The sequence below is a fragment of the Osmia lignaria genome, chromosome 15, assembly GCF_051020975.1.
Source record: "Osmia lignaria lignaria isolate PbOS001 chromosome 15, iyOsmLign1, whole genome shotgun sequence".
In the NCBI taxonomy this organism is placed as follows: domain Eukaryota; kingdom Metazoa; phylum Arthropoda; class Insecta; order Hymenoptera; family Megachilidae; genus Osmia; species Osmia lignaria.
The window spans coordinates 4,884,215-4,910,996 of NC_135046.1; the positions used below are offsets into that span (position 1 = coordinate 4,884,215).

Consider the following 26,782-nt stretch of genomic DNA (forward strand, 5'->3'; position numbering starts at 1 on the left):
GTCTTCGCGTTCGTTGCACACGTCCACGAAGAGGATCGTTGCTGCGAGCGGGCCAAGGAGGATTCGATTGCAGCGATGTTTTCTCCGTCCTCCTTTATCCACCTCCTCGCTTTCGGGTCCATCCGTTCCTTCAATTATTTACGTCTTGATTTATTATAATCGAAGCTCAGCTCCGTTTGATCCACACCGAGGTGGGCCCGTTTTCTCTTTCTCTCACCTCTCGTCTTCCCGCCACGCTTTTGTACATTTTTACCGTGAAGAAACCCATTTTGAGAACTGCGAATTTGGGCGCAGAGATATAAAAAAATATCGTAATTATCGGCAAATAAAGGCTATGCTAATTTCCAGTGTTCTTATACTTCGCTTCACTACGAATGTGACCACAGCATCGTACGGCTTTATCGCGATATCGCGATCAAATTGGACGAGCTACCGAATTAAATTTCGCGCTCGTAAATCTCGGGCGTGGGCATCTCGTTATCTCGGCTCGATTCGCCTCGACAGAGAAGAAAAAAAAAATAAAAATCCATGGACAAAGTTATTCGCCGACTTAACCCGGCACTGTTGATAAAGGAGCTGCAACGACGAAAGGATTAACGCGCTGGTTAACGCGTATTTGCACCGGGTCTCTGAACTCTCCGTTTGACCAGCACTTTGTCTACCGTCTGCAAATTGAACGAACCAATGATCTTATCCGTGTGTCTTCGAATTTTCATTAAACATTTTCATCGACGAAGAAAACTTCTAATATTTTGCAAAAATTGCTAGAAGTTGCCAAAGGTGTACCTTTTAAAATGAAGAAGTATTTGTTTAAAAAGATTAATCACTTTTCGTGGAAAAAATTCCTAAAGACACAGGTTGTTTTGGTCCTCTTAAGTGGGCATACCTACCCCTTTACGATATTCAACTCAGCGACGAAGCGTATCTTCGGAATTCAGCAAAGTATTTATAAATTGGCCGCGTACACCTGGACACGACCACCAACGATCGTTCCCAGGTCGAAAGGGCACGGGCGACGCGTTGGACATTCGAAAAAAGTGTCTGAAGCGAGATGGAATGACGAAAAGACTCGTGGCGCGGCGGAGAAAAGGAGAAAACAGTCCATGGAGATTATTAAGCGACCGACATAAAACGTGCTTAGGTGCGATTTAATATTTCCAGCTACGGGCATAAAATCCAAGTGTATCGGGAACTCCTCGAATGGAACCAAGAGAGCGGAAGAGAGAGAGGACGTTGAAGAACGCTAAGGGACGACGAAGTTCGCTCTTTGTGACGCCGACATCTGGCGTCATCGAACGTCAACCTCCTTCTCGTTCCTTATATTTTATACGCCATGCCTCATAAAAAAGCTTTCTCGACCTCCTTCGTCGAAAAGCGTTCGACCGATCCTTACCCTCTTTATTTCTACTGACCCGCTTTCGTGCATCGTGACTGTGGAGCGTGGGCTCCACCTCCATCGCCTCACCTTTTAACCCCCTTCGAACCAACGAATGATCGTAATTAAATAATTATTGCAATTTCTCTACGTTTCCTCTGAATAATAAAACATTGCTAAGATGGATCACGATCGATCCAAGTTTCCACGAAAGTTTCGTAATACACGAGCCTTTATGATTCCCTGAAACTATTATAGCTACGAAGCTTAATCATCTCCCGAACGAATCGTTTACTATCCTGATGGATTTCCTCGAGGACAAAGAGACGAAGCTGAAGCTGTTCCCCGAAGGTGACGAGAACGCTTCGTCGCGTAAGGGGATGGAGAAAGACGTTGGAAGAAGATTCTTTCGTTAACAGACAGGAGGAGAAGGGGAAATCGCTTGAAAAACGTCAACGATTCCTCTGGCTCGCTCAAAGGACACCGAATGGACGCGTGGAAAAGCTCATTCGGATTAGGGGTTGACCAAGGGAAGGGAAGTCCTCTTCTTTTTCCTCGAACCCGATATCACTGGGATAAAGCCGATTGATTTAGACCCGAATAATGGGTATTGGCAGATTGTGCACGTAATTTTTCATTCACAAAATAAATTGGTGAATGCACCATTTGATTACGTTGCAATCGACTATCAAGGTGTTAATCGTAACATTATAAAGAAGAATTGGAACAAGGCGTTCGACCAACAAAAACAGATTCCTAACGGCGTTTCAGATCTCGAAGGATTTATTTTTCCAGCGGTACAAGAGGGAAACCGTGTCGCTTCCGTGTTGGATGCAGGGCACGGACATAAAATTCACGGGTGCCAAGTGGAGCAGGCTGGTTACTCATAAATCAGCCGAACGGAAGAGACGTTTGCCTTCGTTTTGTCTTATTATTTATCGATCTTAGATTCGTCGATTTTCTTCTTCCCTCTTTGTGGACAATCGGATACCTGCGTACCCACTTCTATGCTTCGGAAGCTAACTCGTCTTTCGCTTGCTTCCATTGAGTGGTCAAGTCAAAGTGGTTCGCGGAAACATGGACAGAGCATTCGAGGAACCGCATCGTCTTGACCTCGACAACAAGGCACGACGCATTATTTAAGGCTGCACCCGTTTCCGTTTCCCACTCGAGACGCACCCTTATAAAAGCCTTTACGACCGGAAGTTGATTCTGTGCCCGCGTGGGCGCAGGAGATAGGTGTATGCGGGTGTACGTAAATTAATTAGTCTTCTCGTGAAATTCTTCAATTTCTGCAGTCGATAAATGCCCGTTTCTTCGAAGATCGTTAAACGCGGAAGGCGTCGAAACTCGCTGACGCGTCGATCGATGAATCGATGCGGCTGATAAATCGATCGGACGATCGCAACAGCTTTTCAACGAAGTACGCGACGATGGTGTACTAACGATGGTTAATCGTCGGAGCGATAAAAGCTTGCAACCGTATCGCGTGTAAGTCGCGAAGAGTAGATCGTGGAGGACGCGAAGGGCTCGCGCGTACATCGATCATCCGGCGCGGGTCGTCGCGTCCCTCCTCTGCTCGCAGGGACGAAAGTAACCCGATCAACGTCGGCCGTATCAAGAATTATTATTCACCGGGGCCCGTCAGTCGACGAGAAGAAGAGGGCGGGGCCCGCGAAGCATGCATCATCCAGAGCAAATTCCGTTCGTCTCTCTTTATTTTACCAACGGATAGGGGAAAAAGATACGCGAGTGAAAAGGAGGAAGGAACGAGAGAAACGAACGAGAGGAAACGAGAAGAAGACCGAAGCCCGTTTTCTTACCAGATCTTCACGTGGCTGCCGTCAGTCCGCTTAACTGTAGATCAATCAATATACGCTGGTTGAACCCTCGGACTTTTATTCTCATCTTCGTTCCACCGTCGTCCTACTCGCGCACTCTTTCTTTATCCGACCTTTTACCTACGTCCTCTCCCTCCGGCGTGCCCCTAACGAGCTCATCGCTCGTATAGGCAAAGAAAAAACACGAGAAAGTGGTACAAAATGACCCTTGAGAAATGCCGTTCATCCGTTCGCGTTCGTTTGTCCAGTCGCTCGTTCCACTCGGTTCGGGAACCGTGCAAGGGTGGATGAGATCCAGCTAGGGCGTTGCCATGAAAACGTAACAAATAAGCGAGCTGTGATAGCGGCCATTTTGGTGAACGATTGCGCGCATTCCAAGCTTACTATTGCAAAACTAGAATATTTTCTATCAAGAAATCTCCGTTTTCGATCCAGCCGAATCCTTCAATTCGACGAGAGAATGTGAACGGAGACAAAAAGGGCGACGGTGAAAGGTAGAGGTAAAAAAGAAAGGGGCTGGTATTATAAAAGCAATTAGAGGGTCTCGAATTAGATATAGCACATCGTACATAACAAATATGATAATACGCTCGGCTAGCCCGAAGGGAGTTTGGCTTTGGACGGTTGGTAGGGGAATGGGGTTTCGGGTTATGAGCCAGGTTAAACGGAATCATTAATAATCGGAGCTAACTAATCTGCCTGTCGCTATGAGCACACTTGTTTCACTCCTGTTTTTATTAGACCCCTCCAACAACTCTGAATAACATTTTATTCCTGATGCACCGCTGAAAAACAGAACGAACAGAGGCGGGACAAATCAAGTTTCGAGTCAACCATTCGATCAATCGTAAAACTTAGTTACCTAGAAACACGACACTTGTTTGCTTATACAAACATGTCTCACCTTTTCTTTTTTCTCTTGTTCTCCTTTCAGCTGTACGAGATCAACGACGACCCAAAGCGGAAAGAGTTTCTCGATGATTTGTTCAGTTACATGCAGAAAAGAGGTGAGTTTTTTCATCTTTTTATGTTTCTAATCGGTCAAGGAATCGTGGCACGTTAATTAATTTAACAATTAAGAGTTCCAAATGTGTCTTACCACGCGTGTCCTTTTCTACTGCGACAATCGACGCAGTAGAAACAGCCGTACATGGCACGGCACGTACGACGTTGATCAAAAAATGAAATGCAAAATCTGCAGATAAAATTTGCATGAATAAACAAGAAAAGTGTATCGTTCTTCGAAGAAAAACACGCACGAATGACACCGCGTCGTTTTCATCGAATAATCCAACTCGTCATTTATTATCGTCCGATCGACGAATCATTGGAGGAAATTAATTCCGCAAATATTGATCGTTCAGTTCGATGTCCAAGGCCGGATTCACCGACAGGAATTCTGTTCATAGAAGAGAACGAGTTTCCGATTTGTCTCCATCTAGGAGGCGAAGACGTATCGCGATCTTTCTTGGCACGTTGTCACGTTCCAAGCAGAGCCACGGTTTTCTCATCATTCGTGCCCGTCCACCAGACTGTCTGCGTATCTTGAAAATGAATCGCCAAATTTAACTCTGGACCACCTACGTTTCTTTCCATACGAAATTGTACTTTTCGCGTCTCGCTCGAGTCGTGCGTCTGATAAACTGTATCGGCCACGGATGACCGAAAGCTAAGCGAAAGCTCGTTAACGTCGGAATCGAAGGTGGATTGTGAATGAAAAAGTCATTCGACGTTTCGTTCGCGTGGAAACGAATACCTGTCGTCTATATTTAGCCGCACACCTGTCGACAGCCGCTGCATTGTCGGACGACATTATTTGCATGGTCGCGAGCAAACTTTGGAAACTGTGCCAAGGTATTTAGAATTCGGTGAACACTCATGGTCGTGTCACCATCGCGATTTCTATCTCTTAGGCGCAACGAACTCTCAAATTGATTCAATTGATTTTCTTCTTACTATCTTCGCTTCTACAAAGGGGTTTCGACTGTTCGTGCTTTACGTAACACAGTGTATAGCTTTTATTTGATAAAAAAAAAGGAAAAGACGTTTTTACGATCAATATGAATATGCATATTGTAATGTTATTAATTATTATGATGCACAATAAAAAATCAAGAGAATAATTTATATTCGTGACGCGCTTGCAAGTGGTAATCGTGGTCGCGAGGAAGGTCCGCGGATGGAAAGCGCGCGCGTTCGAGGAGGGTTCGTTTGGCCGTTGCGAAAATTACGAAGCATTATTCACGCTGTCCGCGAGGACGGCGGTTAAAAGGCGGCGCACACGTGCGACCCGCATCTCGTTTCCTGCACACGTGGATTCTCGGGACGTTTCGCGCCTATACCCGCCGTCCGAGCGCCTCGTAAACGTCCACGTGGGTTAAAAGATTCGATAACACGTTGCATCTGCCCCCGTTAAATGGGACGAAATTAGATCTCAAAGTCTACGCTTCGTGGACATAGAAACAATGGAAATTACTAATAAAAAATCGTTGTACGACGGGTTAAGTCGTTCTAATATTAATTCCGATACGATCGATATGGGATGTTGATGCTTGAGCTCGGTACGATGAGCTTCGAAACAAAGTTAATGAAGCATCAAGAAATTAGTGTGTCAATGGAGTGAAGCGATGTTCGACGGGGTTAATTTGAGCCGCGAGATGACCATTGAAACGGAACCTCGATAACAAACACCTATCGTCGATGGTCTCGACTAATGTGGCCGGATGTGATGAATGGTCTTGCGCATCCTAGGACGTGGCCAAGGTGTTATGAATCGCGTTAACGTCGAATCATTGTTCGCCTCGACAGAATAACGAGCTCCGCGGGGGGTTGCTTCCCCTGCCTTTTTTCCTTTCGAGCTTCTTCCCTCTGATACGCTCCTTTATTCTCTGATACGTTCGTCGTAAGCTTCTTTCTTTTTCCACCAACTATTTTAATCGAACATCGTAAAGAGCGCATCATCGAACGATCAATCGACGCTAATTGCGAATCGCGTACCACCTGTGAGCTTCGTTTTTGAAATACGATCCACTTTCATTTCTATCCTCTATTTCTTTCGACGTTATCCGTATTTCGGACGATTATTTATTATTTATTATCAATAAAGATGGAGCGAAACAGCGGTCAAAGAACATGAACATTGTTTTCCAACATTGGTCGGAAATAAGAGGTAGACGCGAAGAGGAGTCACTCGCAGTGTCTATTCGAGAGGGAGGCAACAGTTCTTTTATTTATCGCGCGTATTGCTAGCACCTCTTCGACTCCGACCTGGGCGTTATAAATCTCAAGCCATTTAATATGCAAATCCCTGCACCTCCGACAGCCCGAGGACTCCCCTTGGTTGAAGGTGGTGTGTGCCTTTTTTTTCTTTTTTTCTTTTTCATCGCGAACGAGTTTCAATCGCCGATGTAATTCATACTGCGGCGGACAACTGCTCGCCAGAGCAATGCCATTCTCTGTCGAATACGTTATTATCTTACTCCTCTTCAAGCTCCACCTCTTCTTCTCGTCTTCGTCGTCGTTTCTCCTTCATCCCTGGATGTTCACGGGCGGCCGGTTACGCTCTCACCAGCCTCTACCTTCTTAATGATATCCGTTCAATTTCATCGAACACCGATAAGACGCTTTCGCGATACAATATCTCACCCTGCCAGCCTATAACTTCTTTATTTTCAACATCGTTCCGGTTAATTATTCCACCTCTCGCATATAAAAGAGAAATACGGAGGATTTTTCATAGCTTTCAACTGCGACACCGAAAAGTGTTAAAGCGTAATCACCCTAATTCTCGTCGAATTACGAGGTGTCGCTTTGAGGGATTACCCCGTCTCTGGCGTAAGAGGGTTAATAGGCTGGCTAAAAGTGCATTGAACCGGGTATGGTCATGCGTCTGGTTACGAGCTCTTCGAGAAAAATACCTTTTTACCCAGGACGGGGGTAACGCATTAGCGGTGAGAACACGTGTTCGGCACGAACACTTTTCGTTACACACTTGTGAACAGGCACGTCGTGCGTGCCGTCTGCGTACACAACGGATTACATAGGTTACTCGCCTCTTTGCCGCTCTTCTCGCACGTTGCTCTTTTCTTCGCGATAAAACTCTATACTTTGTAGCTGTTCGCCAGCTATCACGGTCGACGGAGTTTACGTGGCCGTTCGAGAAATAGGAAAAGCACGAAGTGTTAAGCTTTTACGCGACGCGTGCTCCTCACGATTATTTCCTCAGCCTTGTTCACTTTTTCCAATTTGCGACCTCGTTTTAAATTTATATACCTGCTATTTTTTCATTCTTTAGTTTCTAAATATGAATTTGAATTTGCCTTTAGAGCTACCTAATAACAGGTACCCTTCTGATTAGGCGTTCAATCGTGCCAGGTAGCAGCAGATTTCCATTGAAAATTGGTTTTAAGGGTATCGTGATGCACCACCGTTAGCTTTCAGAGACTCGTCCCTCTTCCATCGAACGAACTCGCGACAGCGTCCACATTTAACTACTCGGAAGGCTCCTTTCGCATTTCCATTCTGCAACGCGAACGAGTCGACGACGTGATTTGTCAGTTTGCGATTTCTTTTCTCTTCCACCCCTCACACCCGCTCGTTTTCTTCTTTTTTTATTATTATTATTCGGTATTTGGTGCCGGGAGCACGTTCGTACTTAACAGCGTTGCTCGATAACTGCGCCTCGTCACGGCACACTGCGACTAGTTCGAATATGTTCACTTCACGTTACCAGCAACAACAATAAGAAAAAGGCGAATTAACTTGTCGTGAAAAAATATACGTAGCTCGATCGAAAGCTACGAAAGTTTTTCAAAAGTTAACGCCAGCGAACGGGAACGAAAGGCAACGACGAAACAGAGGAATGGTTTCTTTCTCCCTCTCGGAGGCTTTATTACGTAATAAATATTAAAATTCATACGGGTTGCACCTCTACCGAGAATCGATCTTCGAACGGTCGAAAGGGACGGCTATAAAACGTCTTGAGAGAAGCGAGGGAGAGAGAGATACTGGTCTGTGCCGAAAGGCAGTTTCTCTCGTACACCACGCTATTTTACTTTTATTCGAGCAGATCCATTCCAGGGACGGTTTACGATCCGCTACAGTACCATCTTGCCGAGCTTCTTTGTGAGACAGCAGTCATACGTGAAAGTAGATTGCTCCGTATCTACCCCTTGGTAATCCACTGGATTAATTAACTCCTTGCACCTTGGAATCACCTGGCAATAACATCTTTCCTTAAAATTGTTCAAAGTCGTCGCTTTTGATACTTTATTTCATTTGCTTCCCCTCAGTTAGACTCGAAGACTGTTTCTTTCTTTTTGTTGGAGCTACTGCAGTCAAAGGGTTAATAACGCGTTGACACGCTCGGCGTTAGGAACGATGAAGGGTTTCGAACAGCAAAGGTGCAGAATAACCTGCATTAATCTATACGAAGCAACCTAGGTAGCTTTCAGCTCGTCAATTTTTCATCATCCAACAGGATAACTCCATCCGCTCCATCCGCTCAGTTAGAGTATAGCATCGAATCGATGAGGATAAGGAGAAAATCTCTAATTCCTTTCGTGTTTACCAATTTGTTCCGTTTTGTTTTGAAACAGCCCGGTGTCTACCTTCATTCGTATCCCCGCTGGCCCCGGTCCCGCTGTCGTTTTATCGCGTTTACGACCTTGTCGAGCAAATGTACGAGCCATTCGTGGACGTTCGACGACGACGGACAAAGTCAATTCAGCTTGTCCATAAACACCCATCCACGGTTACCTCCATAAAACGAAATAAAGTCCTAGCGCAGCAGCACATCGTCAAGTCCCGGTCGATGGGCGGACTCTCCCTGTTCCCGCGAGTGATGGATTTCCTCTTTGACGGATCGCTCGTAAAGCTCGTCTAAATGTTTTCTCGGAAACAGCCAGACCACGAGTGAGAAAGAAAGAGAAGCAAATACGAATTTTCAGCTTCCCTTTCCCTTCACCTTTTGCCCGGCTACCCACCCTTCGGCCTTGTTCGATCACGGATCAGGCTGCTTAAAGGCCACCCGCTGTTTTTAGAGGGTCTTAAATCGGGATTATGTCCGGATTACAGGATCCTGCGTACGGTGTGTCCTTTACTCTGGTAGCGGTTAAAGGATTGGTACCGATCTTATGGCCATTCTACGGGGTAGCGTACTAAAATTTCATTTCCTTCCAACGTTTTACCTTGATTTTCGTTCGATCAACATTCCGCCATACTGGGTGCATTTATCGCGGCTTGTTTTAATTGGCGGGTAATTTGGAATAACAGCGTTTGATAATGAAAGGTGCGAACAATCGGTGACATACATTTAGAGTTACATGAAATATTTTATAACAATGACCCACGTGGCGCGTTTCAAGAATTGAGAATGGTACAAGTCACGTCTAGTGTCGTGCATTTTCTGGATTATCTGGTTGGTCACGAGAGAAGCAGAGTTGCCGGGAAGGCACGCCGCCATCTCGGTCGGTGCCAGGATCGTTTCGCGAAGAATTTGCAAATTGAAAAACCGGTAGTCTCTCCTTCTTTCCCCTCACCGTTTCTACTTTGCTTCCGTTCGTTTAATTGCTTCTCGCGGCCGACCCGTTTTCCACATCGATCACTACACTCTTTAGCCGTTTGCAAATCGAAGAAACGCTACGCCGCGTCGCGCCGTCCCGTCCCGTCCCGTCTCGTCGATCGTCCTGCTCGCGTTTCCGAGAAGTTTCGTGATAAGATTTGATTAGTGGTTCCACGCTCGAATCGTGGCTTCTCGTTTTGCTACGAGGGACAAGAGGGATGGTCAATCATCAGCAATTATTCGGAATCCGAGAATATAACGACGTGGCCCCCGCTGTGATGATTGATGCCCTGGAGGGATGGCGATTTCGCGTTTTCGCGTGCAGAGGAACACGAAATTCCGTCGACATTAATTATTATACATGCGAATACGATGAAGATCTGACCGTGCCGCCGATATTCTGAGACCCGGTAGCCGATTCCCTAGTCCCGAATATCCTCTCTGTGCCACGCAAACGGACCCTTGTAAATCGTGTCATTTTGCGGAAGATTAACCCAAGGAATTCCTCGAGCGACCGCAAATGCCTCGAAATTGGTCTAGTTTCGTAACTTTTCGTGCTCGCTATTTGAAAAATAGAGAGAATGGTACCTGGCTATCTCACCTGAGGTATCGTTCAACAAATTTTGCACACTGATAGGAATCTGACATTTCATGCGTACCGCAACCTAAATGAAAAGGATGAGTTTCGTGGAACAAAGCAGGAGCGGCGACGTCGCGTTACACCTGTCCAATTAGTTCTCCGCTCGTGCTCGAATTCGACCTACATTTTCCAGCGGCGGACAAGTGACCGGGTAGCTTCCAGCATCCAACAGTGAGAGATGGAGAAAGGGAAAGGGAGAAAGAGAGAGAGAGAGAGAGAGAGAGAAAGGCAGCACGACTCTCTGGCACGTTCCAGTGCTATAGATAGCTCGCGCACGCGAGCCGAGCGAGCTCCGTGCCGAGCGAAAAGCATTTAGCAGGATGACGTTCGCACATTCTAGACGTCTCGACGCCGCTCGTTCTCGCCGATCATCCGTTACGTTCCCGTGACGTAATTGACGAATTCTTGCACCGACAGTCTGCCTCCGTTTCTCCCTTCTCTCTCTCTCCCTTCCCATCTTCTCTTTTCCCGCGACGACCAGAACCGAGTCTCTCCCTCGCATCCTCCTACACGCCCTTCGACAAACTACGACAGGAATTACCCTCTGTTGCACGACGATTGATTAACCCTTTTTCTCCTCGAAATTTATCAAATTGCTTCGAAAATACGCTCGAGGATTTTCCTACGATTTTTCGAAACAGGAGAAAAATTCACTAGTCCAAAGAAAAAGTGGTGGTAGTTGCACCCCTAGACCTGGCGTGGGTGCACTTTTGTCTCAAAGCGGTTTAATTCGAATTAAAGACGGACGGACGGACGGGGGAAGAAACATGTTAAACGCGTGGAAGGAGGAAGGGTAGAAGGTGGAAGAAATGGGAGAACGGGTTCCGCGTTCTGGCGGCCTCGGCGCAGTCCAGGCGTGGGAAGTGAAATACGAGCGTTGTAGACGGCCAACGGCCATTTCCATCCTGCCGGTTTAGTATTGGCGGGCCACTAAGTCTGAACTAATTTGCTTATTAATATTTCACAACAGCGCCGATCGCTCTGGGGGTTCTTGATATATCGCCTACCCCACCCTCGCTTCGTGGCTCCGTCCTTCTCTCTCTTTCGCTACCTCGAAACCATGCCTGCTATTATACACACGGGGATCATCGGTGTTTCTTACCTTTCGCCTCTTCTCCCAGAGGAATTATACCAGCCGAATCATTGATCCTCTTCTTGTCTTTTTGATTACTTTTAATGATGTTTCTTTCACGACGCGGTCGATTTATATTAACTTTCATCACGGTTTCCTTCATTTCGGGGTAATATTTCAGTTTTAATTTGGATACGCGTCTCACGGGAGCGGTGGGAAGAAAAACAGTGTCGGAAAGTTGGATAGCGAAAAGCACTCGCGACACCAGGGTGGAGTTTAACGAGTTTTCTTTCGGAGACACACGGAGGTCGGGTTATGCGAGGTAATTACCAAGCGACGAGCTGACTCGCCGCGATTAACGTCGTTAAAGCTCACAGCCGTGTCGTTGCGTTTACGATCCCTGACGAATTCGCGTCGCGGCGAGCTGCGCCGAGCAGCTTCGTGCCGCGCCGCGGCCATGGAACCCGCGGCGATATTTGGGTCGTGACGGTGGCTCTCGCTACGACGGACTTAAACCCTTATATTCTGGCAGAATGACAAGCTCGAATCGAAAGTTATTTCTGCGAGGCCGATATGTGGGTTGATTTACGCCTGGCATCGGACAATAATGCTCTAGCCGCCGTTTTATCGCGTATTTTATAACCCACGACCGCTTTTAACGATATTGCTTTCGCTACGAGCTCAATTTATTAATAAATTTACGAATTTCCCGAGAGAAATATCACGATAGACGTTGCGATGCAAATTAGGCAATTTGTAAACATGATATTTTGAGAATCAGATTATTCGGTTCTATCTGGAGAACAATATCGGGTTACCTGTTGACATTTACGGCGTGTTATCATTGTCGAAGGTATCAAAGAACGATCGAAATCGTATTTTAAACTTTGAACGGAACTATAATCGTGGATACATCCCCGATCACGCACACGTCGAGGGCCGGTTAACGTGCCATTTTACGTCACATCAAAAGCTTCGCCACATTGTTGGCAAGTGTTTGGCAGTTGTCCCAGTCTCGAGCAAGAACCACTCTAGCAGTCGTCTTTCGGCAAACAGACGAGCACGGAGAGCTCTCTTCTTTCTCCTTTTCTTTTCCCTCTGCTCGGTTGCAGAAACACGGAGGCCGTAACTGAATTCGTCCGAGACGGAATATCGTCCAGCATCAGCCTTCCTAAGTGTCGCTATTTTATAGTTTGTGCCATGTCGATTCGAGGAAATCCTCCGTCTTCCAATCGCCCAACCTTTCAATTCTTAGAGGATGATGATGAGAATAAATATTATCAGGTTTATGGAATGCTATGGAAATGGTGAGGATGACAAGTTATAGACCATGGCCCACCCAAGTCGTTCTCCACAAAGAAAGAACAAACGGACGGAGAACGACAACAGCGAGTAAAGAAACCAGCAGACGAAGACGGACGAGCCTTGGGTGAAATTATTCCATGCCACGCCCTTGCCTGAGATCGTGTTTTGTCTATCTTCTGTTTCTGATCCACGTCGTCCGGAAACATCACACCGGAATAAGGGTATGTCCATCCGAGACGGCGACTATCATCAGTTGCTCCCCAGACTCAAATCCATCAACGATCTTGCTAGAAATTTGAAAAATTTCTCTTTCTATCTTGAGGATACGTTAATTATCCTGTTACAGTGTTTCAAGTCAGGAGAATCTTGTTGCGTAGCTGGAGTGCGAAAGATTTCAGTAGAAAGTGTACGTATTCTATCAGACGCGAGTGGTAACTGCCATCGTCTGACGATGTGTTCTCTATTCCTGAAAAAACTTGGTTAATTTTCTTTTAAAGTAACTTGTAATCTTTTAACAAGTTCACTGTCGCAGTAGAAACGGATACGTGGAGTCGAACACATTATAATACCTACCAATTATACGATAGAAATAGAAGTGTGTAGCACGAGATAATTAGCTTCTGGCACCGGTTCGACGTGTGTGCATAGCTTTCGACAATACCCGTCAATTTTTATATTTCACGGTTAACAAGTCGAACAGAAGTTCGATGAGACAAAAGAGAAGGTTGTTTTTTATTTTGCCGGATTAGATGAAGGGGACACGGAGACAAGAAGGTCGAGATGCCACCCACGAATTATAAGCCAGTCCCGGGGGTCGTCCCAGGGGGTTGCCACCGACCGAGATACAATTATTTGATCGTCGAGCAACAAGTGGCTACGGGGTGTTTCGCGGGGGATCTATTCTAGTCGAAGAGATTTCGATGCCTCGATAGACAGGATCGCCCCACAAGTCGATAATCCTATTCAAACTCGCGTTATATCGAGATCCTCCCGTAATGAGCTATAGTTCTTCGACGAAATAATAGAAAAGCTGTGCTTCTTTTGTCGAATCCGAGAATGAAATAAAGAGTAAAAAGGCGTAAGTTAGCGTTCACGAGTTTCGTTAGTCGGTGCAACCCCTTCGAACGGCCTCGACGTTCCATCGCGACTGCCTTGACAGTTAACGTTCGCTAAGACGGATCGTAAATTACGCCAATATTTCCGCGAAATCCTAACAAGATTATAAAGCAGATTGTAGCAGTGTTGGAGCCCGGCTGACACGTTCCCTTCTCGATCTCGAGAGGTCGACACCGAAGGGCTGGAGAACTCGACGAGGCATGGAAAAGGAGAGAAAATACTTGCTGCAAAGAATGGTACACAGACGAGGGGAAGGGACAGAGAAAGAGATCTATTTATAATACGTTTGCATCTTTGCAGGGGCCCGGAGCCCGGTGGAGGCAGTAAATGTCGCGTGTATTTCATATGAAACTCCACCCTCTTACTCTCTCTCTCTCCTGGCTATTCCCCGCAATGCCAATCTTGGTCTCTTTCGTTCGTCTGATAATACCCGACCGCTAACAAAGTTAACCTACCAGCTTTCATCTTTTCTGCTTCTTTTTTTCTACCTCTACGTTCTTCGTCTACCCTCAGCACCCCTAAATTTTCCGTCAGAAATCAGCACGGTTTTCGATGGCGTACGAAAGACCCTTGAACGAACAACAATTTGACTTTGTCGTCGAACAGCAGCGCGAACCGCAAGACCGCAAATTAGCTCGTAAATGCGAGCGTTGAAAGTAGCGTAGCGAGTTTAGCCGGAAAGTTGCTCGGTCGGTTTGCTCGAGCTATCGCGAGGTATACGAACAGATAGGCGTGAATCACGTTTATCGGGTTAATCAAAAAAATAAATCCGTCCCAAATTATTTATTGACTTAATTGAATTTCTTAGGAAAAAAGAAATGAACTTTGCACGCGTTTTTTAAAGAGAATCATGGGGCGAGGGTACAGAATAGCTGAGAGGGGTTATATTACGTTGACGGCTTATTGAATAGATTCCAGGGCCGTCACGCGAGATTCCGGGAAAAGTCGTTTCGCGCGCGTCCTAAAGGCTTTCAGAGTCGGCCCATGGTGGGTCGCAGTTTCTGCTGCGTCGGTTAATAAAGGCCTCCGACATGGTCGATCGTTATTAGATCGGGCACTCCCTCGGCCCGTCGATCCTACCCGCCCAATATGCTTCGCAATAACCCATAAAATGCAACATTTTGTTTCGTATACCAGTTACCCTTTCTCCCGACCGCGTCCACGGGACGGCTGTACTTAAGTAACTTTCCGGTTACCAGAAACTAATACGATGCCTCTGCAAGCCGAAAATTGTAATTTCTAGGTAGTATAGAAGAATTGATAGGAATCAAAGGTTGTTTTAAGCGAACGACATCCGTCAGAAGTTGATGGACAAGAAAGGTTAATAGGGTGAGCGAAGCGGATGGCTCTCGGCTCGTGTATCGCGGCGTGTTCACCCCTCGGTTTTCAAACTAACCGCGTGAAATTATGTACAACGATAGTACATAACGCCTGCACGGCCGTCGAATGGCTACTTTGGCTGGTAACGTTCGAAACGAACGTGCAATGGCCACCATTGCGGCTCGAATACGCCGTGGCGGTGGCGGCGGCGGCGGCGGCGGCCATTATAAAAATAACTGCTGATTGGACGCCCTACCAAGAAAAGTCGTAATCGCATCCTGAAATACCTCTTCTCTCTTCCTTTCGCTTACCTCGCCATTTCTTTTCTCCTTATCTTTGCATCTTTCTCTCTGTCTACCTTCTTTGCTCGCGGATTTCTGCTTGCTGCCGAACAATGAGCTTCCCTTCACCTAATGTACCTTCTTCCTTTTCTTTTCTTCTTCTTCTCCATGCTAGTATTATCTTAGATACATCGATCTTGGCCTCGTCTTGCTTCTGTCTTGTAAACTGAGATAATACAAATTGTCTGTTGCGAGGCATCTTCATTTGTTTCTCTCCGGAATACATATGAATAGAATTTTTACTAAAGAGGAAATTTACTTAAAAATTAAATCTTCAAGTTCGACAACGGTAAAGATAACTACCAGTAAATTCGCGAGAAAAGAAATTGAACGGAAAGGGGTTCGAAGGCTTGCAGTCTCGATGGAGTTGATGGGACGAGAAGAATCTGCCGCCATTTTGCGAGCACAACTTTTATCGCCGCGCCCTATATAGGAACATTATGCCCTGGGTTGCTGGGTTGCGCGTATATCAACAATAATTGCAGGGCCAATAATAAAGCCGGAGAGAGCACGCTCGATAGCCCGAAATTGCTGGTTCCCCTACTCTGGCCTGCAACGTTTTATTGCCTACACTCTGCAGAAAGGGAGAAAGGGAGAAAGAAGCAGACAAGAATGGCGGGCAGCACCCTTCGTCCTTCTCGATGGCGGATAAACGATCCTGCGATACGTTGCTCTAGCGATGGCCACTCGGGACCCGTGGTTCGCTCGCAGATTCATCAGAAAATTTTTATGAATCACGAATTCCTGAAAACGAAGACTGGTTTTCATTTCTCTTTACTCGCGCAGGATTGTTTAGAATTAACTTTTGTGATAAACAACCGACTACATGGTTTAGTCTTCCCAAAAAATATTAAAGAGTTAAACTATAAGACGAAAAATCATTTTCGAAAAATCATTGGAAGATCAGTAACGCGTCGAAGCCATCGCTGAAAGTCAGCCTCGCTCCTCTTTGCACCTCGAGCATACCGAGTCTAGTTATCAGTCGGTCGCTATTATTATTCCAGATACTACTTGCTCTCGTTATTATTCCTTTTGCCGCTGCATCTCCGTTGCATCCTCCTCGTCCTTGTTGCTGTTGTTGCTTTTGTTGTTGCTGGTTGTGCAGCAAGGTGTTTCGTAGCCGAGGAATCGTTGGCAAGCTCGTAAAGAGCCGCAAAGGAGAGGCTCGCACGCGCGATAGTCACGAGTATTGCCCTTGTTAACGCCCCGTTAACTCGAACCTCTGGACAAACTCGTAAAATTTACCGGCTTCGAGCCGGTACACGGCTGCTGCCGGTGAATTTTCGCGTGACTTTAAATCGGCTCGAAATTATGTGTTTAGTGCAAACGTCGGCTCAGCCATCGCGATGGTACAACCATCTTTCTTCATCTCCGCTTTCCATTTTTCTTTCCTACTCATTTCTTTTTTCGAACCAGTATTGTCGCACCTTGAACTACTAACCCTTTCTCTACACCTAATATTCAAATTATCTAATTTAAATTTTAATCGTTGAATCACGACGCGTTCAATTATTATTTTCGTCCATGAACGTCTACGAGAGCAACGATCAGATTACGGCCACCACGAAAGCTCGTAAAGCAATCGTTTACGTGTATACGCTTAGACGAACCACGAGATAGTCGCAAACGCGTCTTCCTATTCCTGTTAACACCCCGTTAACATAGATCTCGAACCTCGTAACCCTCCGACACCGGATCACTGTTGCTATATTCTGATGGATACGTTGATGAAAGCTCGTCGAGTTATTGGAACGGGCTGATAATGACCACAGCTGCGTTACTTGGAACGTTTAGCTCACGTATGTCTTAAAAACAGTATTTCTAGTGTAATATCTGTTTCCTGTGGCCGAGCGTCGATTCGCGCAGTAGAAATAACCGTGACTTGTGAGACATACGACTGGTTCAGTGTGCGCGAAGGGGATGGAAACTTGCCTTATTTCATTTTCCTTTTATTAAGACCTTTCTCTTTCTTCTCTACGTTATCTCAACTTACCTCGAAAGCTCGTAAAAAAAGCTTGTTTGTTGATCGAGATAGAATTGCCAGATTAGCTGCTCCATCGATTCGTTTCCCATCCTCTGTTCCATCGGTGGGTGTCCTTTTTTATTTTTTCGTTGCTCTGTTTGTTATACGCGAGCGTACGATACATGTAAGGAGATCGTAAAAGCCGCGGAGCTCGCGTGATCGTTACGAATTCGTTATTGTTCTTGTTAACGCCCCTCGCTGGAAGCCTTGGACAAACCTCGTAAAGTTCCAACGGTGCACCCTGCATGTACCATCGTCGAATACCGATCACGTGACGGATAAGGGGAAGAGTCTCGCGAGAGTCTATTTTATTTTCTAGCCTTACGGGCTGACAGTGCCGCGTAAATAGGCTGGTTTCCTATTTTAATAAGATTTTCTTTGATTCCAGGGACGCCGATCAACAGACTACCAATAATGGCAAAGTCGGTACTGGATCTTTACGAACTGTACAACCTGGTGATCGCTAGGGGCGGCCTAGTCGACGTGATCAATAAGAAACTATGGCAGGAAATCATCAAAGGCCTCCACCTGCCATCGAGCATCACTTCCGCCGCGTTCACTTTGCGCACCCAGTAAGTAGATCGTGAAGTTTCTCATCCGGGACCCAGTTCCGGCAATGCGCCTGTTGGCTGGTAATTCGCATACAATGAACACCGTCCCCGTGCTCGACGAAAGCTCATCTGAGCATGAAATCTGCACCGATGACTAAGAACACCCGGCCTTTTGTGCCTCTTCTCCCGAAGGAGTTAGGGCTGCTTCCTAGTCACCACTCCCTCCGATTCATTTCTTTCTCTTCCGGTCGGACTCGGCGCGTCATTGATTACTCTCAGCTAAAAGTTTCATTCACATTACGCTGAAACTCTGGGTAAAATTAAAACCATGACGCGTACTTGTAGTGTGAACGAACCTTTGGAGTATCGCAACAGCTGGTGCCAGAAAATTTTCACTTTATCCTTTCGCTACTAGTATCGCGTTTCCTGTACGTTTATGAGCAATTTGAAACGGGCCAAAACTCTTGATACAAGAGCGAAAGAATCGAAGGGACAGGAGGTTAGACAGTAGAACCCGGGGGGAGTGGGGACATCAAAGCACACTCGACGCCTTCCGGACAGCCGTTGTTTGTAAAACGCTATCATCATTACCGATGGTGAACACGAACGGCAAGGAGGACTGTTTGTGTGCTTAAGATGGCGGCTTGTATCAGCGAGCGGCATGTTCTCCGCGAAACAAAAATATACGAAGCGGCGGCCGGCACAAAAGAAGCTCGGTTAGGGGAGCAGACAATATTAACGTTCCTCACCCGTGCTGCGAACACTCAAAACCGTGGAAAGGCTGGAGAGCGGCACGGCTCGTGCCAGGTTAAACCCCATTCGTCACCTGCCAGAGCAAGAGTAGCTCTGCCTTTCCTCGCGCCCAAAGCACTTTGCTATTGTTTCAATCAAATTATTTCCTTTCCAAGTTTTTATCCACCATCGTGATTCTCCTGTTTCGAGACGAATAAAGCTTCGTTTACCCGGCAAACGGTGCCGGGTAATTTATGCGAACGCGAAACTAGAGATCGCGAAGCTGGAAACATCGTGCGATGACGATTAAACGCGTTCGCGAAAGGAAGCAGCTGTTACACCCGCGCCTGCTCTTCTCGGATCCGTCAGGAAGCTCGGTGCAAAATGGTTCCTTTGTCGAGACAAATCTGCGAGTCTTAATTAATATCATCCACCTCCAGCACGAGCCGGCAGACGCGTAGCGAATTGGTCGACGAAAATAGTCGTAGTCGTGGATAAATCGGCCGTCAAATTCGTATTAACTATCCGCTTGGAACTTGGCTCGCTCGCAAAGACTCGCAGAGATTCCATCTTTATTATTATCGAACCCGCTGATCTTTGGAGCAGATCGTTTTGCGATCTCAAACTGAACAAGCAGGATGACCAACGACAGGCGCATTCGTCTTCGTGAAGTTTCGTGTACGCCATCGGGCAACCATCTTCGAGGATTAAACTTCCGAAATCTTGACGACGTTTTATTCGAATGGAATTCACGGTCTTTTATCGCCTTGACAGAAGATCCTCGGTGACTATTTTTTATGCTACAGCTATCATATTCTTTGAAAAGGTGCGAATTTGATTATCACCCAGCAAGAGAGATTTATGCACCGGTCCCGGGACGAACACCTGGACAGAGGTTTCATCGGGCGTACACGGTGGAACTTGATGAAACCGTGCTTGTCTTCCAGGTTCGTTCGATAAAGAAGAGTTGGGTTTACAAAAGAGAAACGAAGAGAGGGAACAAAGTGGGCCGCAAGGCTAGTTTCGGCCGCGGTCTGGCAGACAATCGTAAAAGCTGAACGATCCCTGCGCGAATTATAGACCATGCGGTTCTCTTGCAAAGATACGTCTATTCACGAACGTGTGTGAGAGCAACAGTCCAAATAAACAATATTTAAAAATTACCAGTCTCTCACCCTCCTTCGCTCCAACCCTCTGTCGAGAAATCGATTTCGCGTTGCGGTTTTAGGCAGACGTATTCATGGAACGTTTGTTTCTTTTATTCTCTTCGGAAGATTTTATGTTTATAGTTATATCGCTTCTTTTTATTCGTTTCAATATCGAGTTTCGACGAAGTGCGTCGCAATCGACGCTATTGAGATCAGGATATAAACTTTCTGCAAAGATTAAATTAAGCAACGGATCGCACGTCGTCTCTGGTTTGCCAATTTCGAGTTCGGCCAGCCGGGACGACGTTTTCCGCCCGTACGACGGACAATGCCTGCTGCAATCCCGACGCGATGTAAATTAATAACGTGCACCCGCTCGCATACGTTCTTGTCTCGTTGCTTTATCCGACCGTGCTGCTCACTGTTCACCGTTAACGAGCGTTGTTGTAAATTATAGAGACCGCGTGCTTTATTCTAAGACACAAACGATATCTTTTTCGCCCGTACATATTTTCTTAGAAAGTGCAGATGAAGCGAGCCGATAACGGGTTCCAAACGAAGAGATCAATATACTGTTCGCTTTTTGCGTATTTCTAACCTTCTGATTGTTTTGTTTGTTTGTGTTCTTTTTTTGCAGGTACATGAAATACCTGTATCCGTACGAGTGCGAGAAGAAGCGGCTGTCGACACCGGCGGAATTGCAGGCGGCGATCGACGGAAATCGACGGGAGGGACGTCGAAGTAGTTACGGGGCATACGCGGCCGGCGGCGGCGCGGCAGGTGAGAGCCTGGTGCAAAGGAATCCCCACACGCCAAACTCGCTCGCGTTGCACGCCCAAATGTCCCCGCTGTCATTGGTGACGGCGGTGGCAGCCGGCGGTCAACATCACGGGCCGCAATCTCTGGTGAACGGAAGCGCCGCGCACACGCCGTTGCCCCACCATCCGCACCACCCGCAACACCCACAGGGATCACTTGGACAGCCACCAAACGCCGGTCAGTCAAAAACTCTTGCTTTTCATACCTTTCTGTTTCTCTCCCTCTCTCTCTTCTCACCTTGCATTTCCTGGTAAACACGCTGAGAGATTTGGCTTTTATTAGATTGTTGCATATTAAGCTTAACGTTTATGTGCGGATTTGAACAAGGGAGAGACATTGAAATAGACCGGAAACGGGAGAATCGAAGCGGAGGCCAGAGAAAGGGTCGAAATGAAAAGTTAGCGGTACGCTAGGAGACAGATGCGAAAGAAGGAAAGAGACGGTTCGAAAACGCAGTGGAAGAGCCAGGAGTTTATTTTAAATCGGTAGTTAGGGTTCCAGGCCTCCCCGGAGATGATGATGCGAGAGCGAAGGAGGCGTAATTGATTGTACGATCCTCCGGGAGACAGGCGTTAACGGATGACTCTCGCTAACGAGCATTCCTACTTCCCTATCCCTTTCTTCCTCCTTCTCGCCCCTTACCCACCACCATCGTCGCTATTGCTTCGCCCCTTTCGTCCTCTTTTGCCACCCTCTAACCAATTTCCCTGCCACGTTCTAGCACCCTTTCTCCTTCCTACCTCGCGCCGCCCTCTGAATTTGCGTTTGCGTCCAACATACCCGATCGTTCTCCCCTTTCTCGTTCGACAGGGAATTTTTTTAACTTTCCTCTTTCAAGGCTGAAACATCCTCGAGTGTTTCGATAACGATACCGATACCGATACGTGATCCATTGCTGATTGCAGGACCTATTCCCGGAATGGCACCATCCGAGTTTGAGGCACGAATGGTGGAATATGTGAAGCTGCTGAACAAGGAGCTAAGGAGCGCCGGGGCTGGTACACCACCGCCGATGATCCATCGACAAGGAAGCGCCTCGCCACCGTCCTCCACTCCACCGAGAGACGCGGGTTTCAGTGCCCTCGAAATGTCTAGACTCACCTTATGGAACATGTACAACAACAACACTTTGTATCCAGGTGTTGGTCACCAGCCACCCTTGTCTCCTCAAGCCTCGCACTCGCCAGTACCTCCAGCTTCCAGTCCAGAACCTCAGAGAGAAGCTCTCGATCTTGGACTCAGGTACGTACTGCAATTCCAGAACAACAAGCATCCGTAAGTTTTTCATCATTTCATCTTCAACAGAGTACAACACTGTTTTCACTTTGTACGACCGTTGAATGTATGCGTTTTAGGTCGTCGCCCGTGTCTTCCTCCCCTGCCAGACAAAGCTCACCCTCGTCAGGTGGTAGTTTACAGGTGAAAAGGGATCCGGAACTGATTGGCACTACCGGACCACCGCCAGCGAAACGGTTGCTCGCAGACGACGACAGCCCCATGGAGAAGCACCCTACTGCCTCCGTAGGCACGCACATTAAGATCTCCAATCGAGGTGATAGAGAAGAAGATTTAAGTTTGCGTTCTTTTGTTGTAGAAAGTAATAGAAATTTATTATTACGTTTTATTTCTTTCTTTATTTATAACAGGGGATGGAAGGAACGGTGATAATTCCCTAGTAGTCAGTATGGAGTTGAACGGTGTGATGTACCAAGGTGTTCTTTTCGCCCAAAGCGACAGCAGGACCACGGCCAGTACAGCAGCAACAAATAACAGCAGCAACAGTAACAGTCACAGTAAAGCGTCGCGAAGCGTGGTCTCGTGAATGACAAATAACAAAACGTACCACCTCCTTCCTACGACATATTACATAATAATCAATCATCATAGCGAAATCGGCCTCCCTTCCGACATTTTATATATAAAGCATTTTAAATCAGCACGTGTACATTTCTTTTTACTACGACTAATTAAATTCGATCGATGATCACCATCGGGGGTTTTTTCTCTATCGTGATAGAGTAAGTTGTATCTAACACGCGTATCATTCTGAGGTAAAAACGTGTGTCCCAAGTTCGGGAGATCAAAAGAATAACGCTGAGAGTGATCGAGAATAAAGTATCCCCTTAGTCATAGCTGTTAGAATACAAAACAATAGCGAAAGATAAGATAATTAGTATATATATATATATATATAGTACTCGCGACAGTAAATGGTATGAATAGCAAATAGGGAAGAAACTTGCGACCTTTTGCTGATCTCTAAGAATATAGATTGTCAGGAAACGGATGAAACGTGGCAGTTTTGATGATCTATAGGATCCGCGAGGATACGCGTGATAGGGGATGAAACTGTTTTTATTGTTCATAGCTCGAAGGTTAGCCAAAAAGACTGTTACATAGGACGAATATTATATATTATGGTAGAAATAATTTCTTATTATTGGTTATTAAAGAACGATATTAACGTCATCGTCAATATATATATATATATAAAAATATATAATTATATTATGACTATATTACCGCTATTCCTATCATTACTATTAGTATTATCGCAGCTATTTACTATTATCACCTTGTTATGACGAGATATAGCGAGTAACGGTTCTAATAATGGTAAGAAGAAAAAAAAAACAGAAAAATACATGAAAAAAAGATAAAAAATTCACGTGAAAAGTGATTCCCTGTTGCTCTCCCGTTTTCTCGCTAAGCTAAGCTCGTAGTTCGTTCTTAATCGTGACGTTTAAGGATAAAAGTAATTCCATAAAAATCTCTGGGAATTAACGATGTTTATACGCAGTTTGCTTTTTTCAGACAGCTGTTCGACATTTTCTTTGCAAGTGGTGCTAAGTTTGTTCATTTTTGTTTTTTACTTTTGATCGATAACGAAACGTGAAAATTTTAATGAACAAAAGTTTGACGAAAAGAGATACGCAATGTTATTGTCGAAAATGTAACGTGTGAAAGGAAACTCACAGCACTAAGCAATGTTAGATTTTTCAATTGTGATTTTGATAGCTTATGAGACAATCGATGATGTTTAATGAATCACGCGTTAGCGTTACCATTGTAGGTATTAATAATTTTCTTGATCAATACCGAAACAAAGGTGCACCACACACTTATAAGCATAATATTGTAATAATTATTATAAATGTTGTATATATTAATACATGATATTATTGAAGAAAAAAAACACAAAACATTGAGACACGTAACTATTATAGTCTCCATAAGTAGCAATTTAGTTATCTGTAAATCCATGTAAACGAATCCACGAATATCATAACGAATAAAATCGGCATTACTTTTATATCGATAGTCCTGCTATCTCGTTAAGGGTCCACACTTTTAATAATTCATTTAAGGATTTCTCGTCGCGTTTGTAATTGTTATCGTTCAGTTTGACTGAAATTTTATAATTTTCTACACCCCCGATATGCCCGACAAACATAAATGATCAATTTTATTAATACCAGCTCTTTTATTTGTTGAAATACATAATAATTAAACCTTAATTTATAGTATCACATACTTCACGACTGAATGTTTCAATTTTTGATGACAGCACGTTTTTCTCCTCCGATGTCGCGAAAGCGTACCGCACGGACGACATAGAGAGATTCACTAGATCTTTGCGCGATAGAGAAAATGTTGAAGCGGCTATTTCATATTCTCGAGATAAAGATGTATGGAAAACACCTTTGTCGTCGGTCTGAAAAAAGGATCGAAAGATTTTACTTAAGATGAATTGAATGAATATGTAAATAAATATCGGAAACATTACTCACAGCAAGGCAAATAGGATGTTCAGCTTCATACAAATATTTAAACTGATGAGATGCATAAGATGGTACTGTTTTACATTTAACATTCGATGTTAGACATAATTCTGAATAAAAGAAAACCAAATATTGAATCTATGTAAGTTAACTGGTAAACTTTCATAGTTTCATCATTCTTACCTACAGGAATTTTCGAGGCAAGAAGCATGTTAAATAAACGATTTGATCCTTGCAAGTTAGGATGAATACAAGTACAATGTCCTAATCTATTTGGTTTAAATTCAAGAATATCCGTTGCTTCTGTTTCATTTGAAATCTATACTCACGGCAATGAAAGGTCGTTACTTCAATAATATTCGAAATGTAATTTAAATATACAAAATAAATTTTACCTCTGCACAATGAGCTGAAATTTTTAGACCAGCCATTTTAGCTTTTTCTATTAATTTTAAAAATGGTTCACCTGCCATTGGATCTCCACTAAGATCAAGTCCTACAATGTAGTGGGAATATTTCTTGAAATATTCTATTGCCAACTGTACATTTTCCTTTGCAGCTATATATCCTTGTTTACGATTAATAGATATCAGTAACTTCACAAGTATGCTTGGAAAATCTGCCTCGCAACTCCTTAAATTATGAAACAGTTGAATTTCAAATTTACCTAATATCTTATTTTTCAAAATAATGATATCAATATTAAATTGTTATTACTGAAATGCTCTTATAATAGACTCTACATATTCTTGTTTTGTCATTTTTCCATCAACAGCACGAGGTGTACTTCTGAGTTCTAGATAGATCACATTTTCATCTTTGAATTCTTTAATTGTTTCATAAGTAGACTGGAAAACAGCATCTGGTGTTACTGTTAGCGAATGTGCTATATCAAATACTTTAAAACACCTATGAAAAATGATTACTTTCAGTACAATAAACATAATGTAAAGTATAAAAACTAATAAAATAGAACTTATAAATAAATTATCGTACTCGCCTAGTGATGAAAAACAATCAATATTCATAGCTATGTTTTCACAATCCTCTGAGTTAGGATTCTGCATCTTATATAACTTTTTTAAAGTATTTGTACTTAGTGATCCATTCAAATGAGCATGAAGTTCCTGTTAAATACATAAATTAAGTTTTATTTATCTTCAATCATGCATAAACAAATTTAGAAAGTAGTTTGCGATCATAAATATTAACCTTCTGTATAGATAAAATTTGAAAATTATACATACCAATTTTGGTAAGGACTGACAGAAAGCTTCCAAATTCATTGTAAAAAACAAAGGCTGAACTTTACTTTAACGGACCAAAAATTTTGGACCTTTTTCTGATATGTAGAATCCAAAAATGTAAGTCTTAATTTTAGAAATCCAGTGGTTAAAAAATTATGAGCGTGTAAAGATTGACACTTTTAGTGCATTTGCTACGTTACTGTGACGCCATATTGGCTTCATGTCCAATGAACGGTGTCGCTAGCTACAGGCAGACGCATGTGGGTGCCGACCATTTTAGCGGGTTTAGTCAAACCGTAAATTTGATACTATCTGAGTTAGTTAGGTTTACATTTATCTTAGAAAAAGAGGGTACAGCCCATGCATTTGCTTATTTCTTCTACTATATCAATTTTATGAGTAATTTAAATACAGCTAATGATGGAACCCATACCCAGAAAATAGAATCGAATTGACGACCGGCAAAGAGCGTCGAGGCCGAACTTCGAATTCCGCATCGGTAAAACAGTCAACGTTGCATCGAAACTTAGACCGAACAGAAATTGATTTCAGCGCCACCTCGGTTATTGCATCCAACTATCGGCATGCTATTCTACGTCACTTTTCGCATCCACCTAAATCACACACATATACTACATTAGCTACAGGGTGATCCTCTCGCTAGTGGTCTCAAAGAAAGTACCGCCATAATAGCATGAAGTGGCCCAAGTCCTTTTTCTGTCATCGATACCTTTTCATGGACACAGCTACAGTATGCACCCCTGTCGAGAAAAGGGATTGAGTCCATTCATAACGGTGTGGCGGCATTTCCTTTGAGTCTACTAGCGAGAGGATCACCCTGTATATGTAATTTGGGAACTCGTTTCTGGAGATTTTTTTAGGGACTGTCGGTAAAATTTTCAACGCTT

The 26,782-nt window shown here is 44.6% G+C and overlaps 2 protein-coding genes across 4 annotated transcripts in view; one reads left to right on the forward strand and one right to left on the reverse strand.

Annotated features, from left to right (window-relative positions):
• Positions 1-23,999, forward strand: part of retn (retained) — a 72,464-nt gene extending 48,465 nt beyond the window's left edge. For 2 of the 3 annotated variants that reach the window (XM_034340780.2, XM_034340781.2), the window contains exons 4-9: positions 4,151-4,223; positions 17,984-18,167; positions 20,664-21,022; positions 21,751-22,120; positions 22,201-22,397; positions 22,492-23,999. In XM_034340780.2, coding sequence (XP_034196671.2) covers positions 4,151-4,223; positions 17,984-18,167; positions 20,664-21,022; positions 21,751-22,120; positions 22,201-22,397; positions 22,492-22,667 — 1,359 coding nt within the window. In that variant the 3' untranslated portion in view covers positions 22,668-23,999. The remainder of the gene's footprint in view (positions 1-4,150; positions 4,224-17,983; positions 18,168-20,663; positions 21,023-21,750; positions 22,121-22,200; positions 22,398-22,491) is intronic. The other variant, XM_034340782.2, reaches the window with a different exon arrangement.
• A 360-nt stretch (positions 24,000-24,359) lies between these two features.
• Positions 24,360-26,361, reverse strand: Ada (adenosine deaminase-like protein). The gene is made up of 7 exons (XM_034340783.2): positions 25,875-26,361; positions 25,624-25,754; positions 25,345-25,536; positions 25,023-25,260; positions 24,811-24,946; positions 24,637-24,737; positions 24,360-24,560 (listed from the first exon to the last, which is right to left on the reverse strand). Exons 1-7 carry the CDS (start codon positions 25,911-25,913, stop codon positions 24,360-24,362), a joined length of 1,038 nt encoding a protein of 345 aa, XP_034196674.1. The 5' UTR covers positions 25,914-26,361.
• Between the last annotated feature and the right edge of the window lie 421 nt (positions 26,362-26,782).

What these genes read in the sequence shown, in the direction of transcription:
- Ada (XM_034340783.2), bottom strand. Translation starts at nt 25,913, where the DNA reads ATGAATTTGGAAGCTTTCTGTCAGTCCTTACCAAAATTG. An exon ending in GTCAGTCCTTACCAAAATTG is followed by an intron (nt 25,755 to 25,874) that starts GTATGTATAATT and finishes TGTATTTAACAG; the next exon opens with GAACTTCATGCTCATTTGAA. An exon ending in TCTATTATAAGAGCATTTCA is followed by an intron (nt 25,261 to 25,344) that starts GTAATAACAATT and finishes TCATAATTTAAG; the next exon opens with GAGTTGCGAGGCAGATTTTC.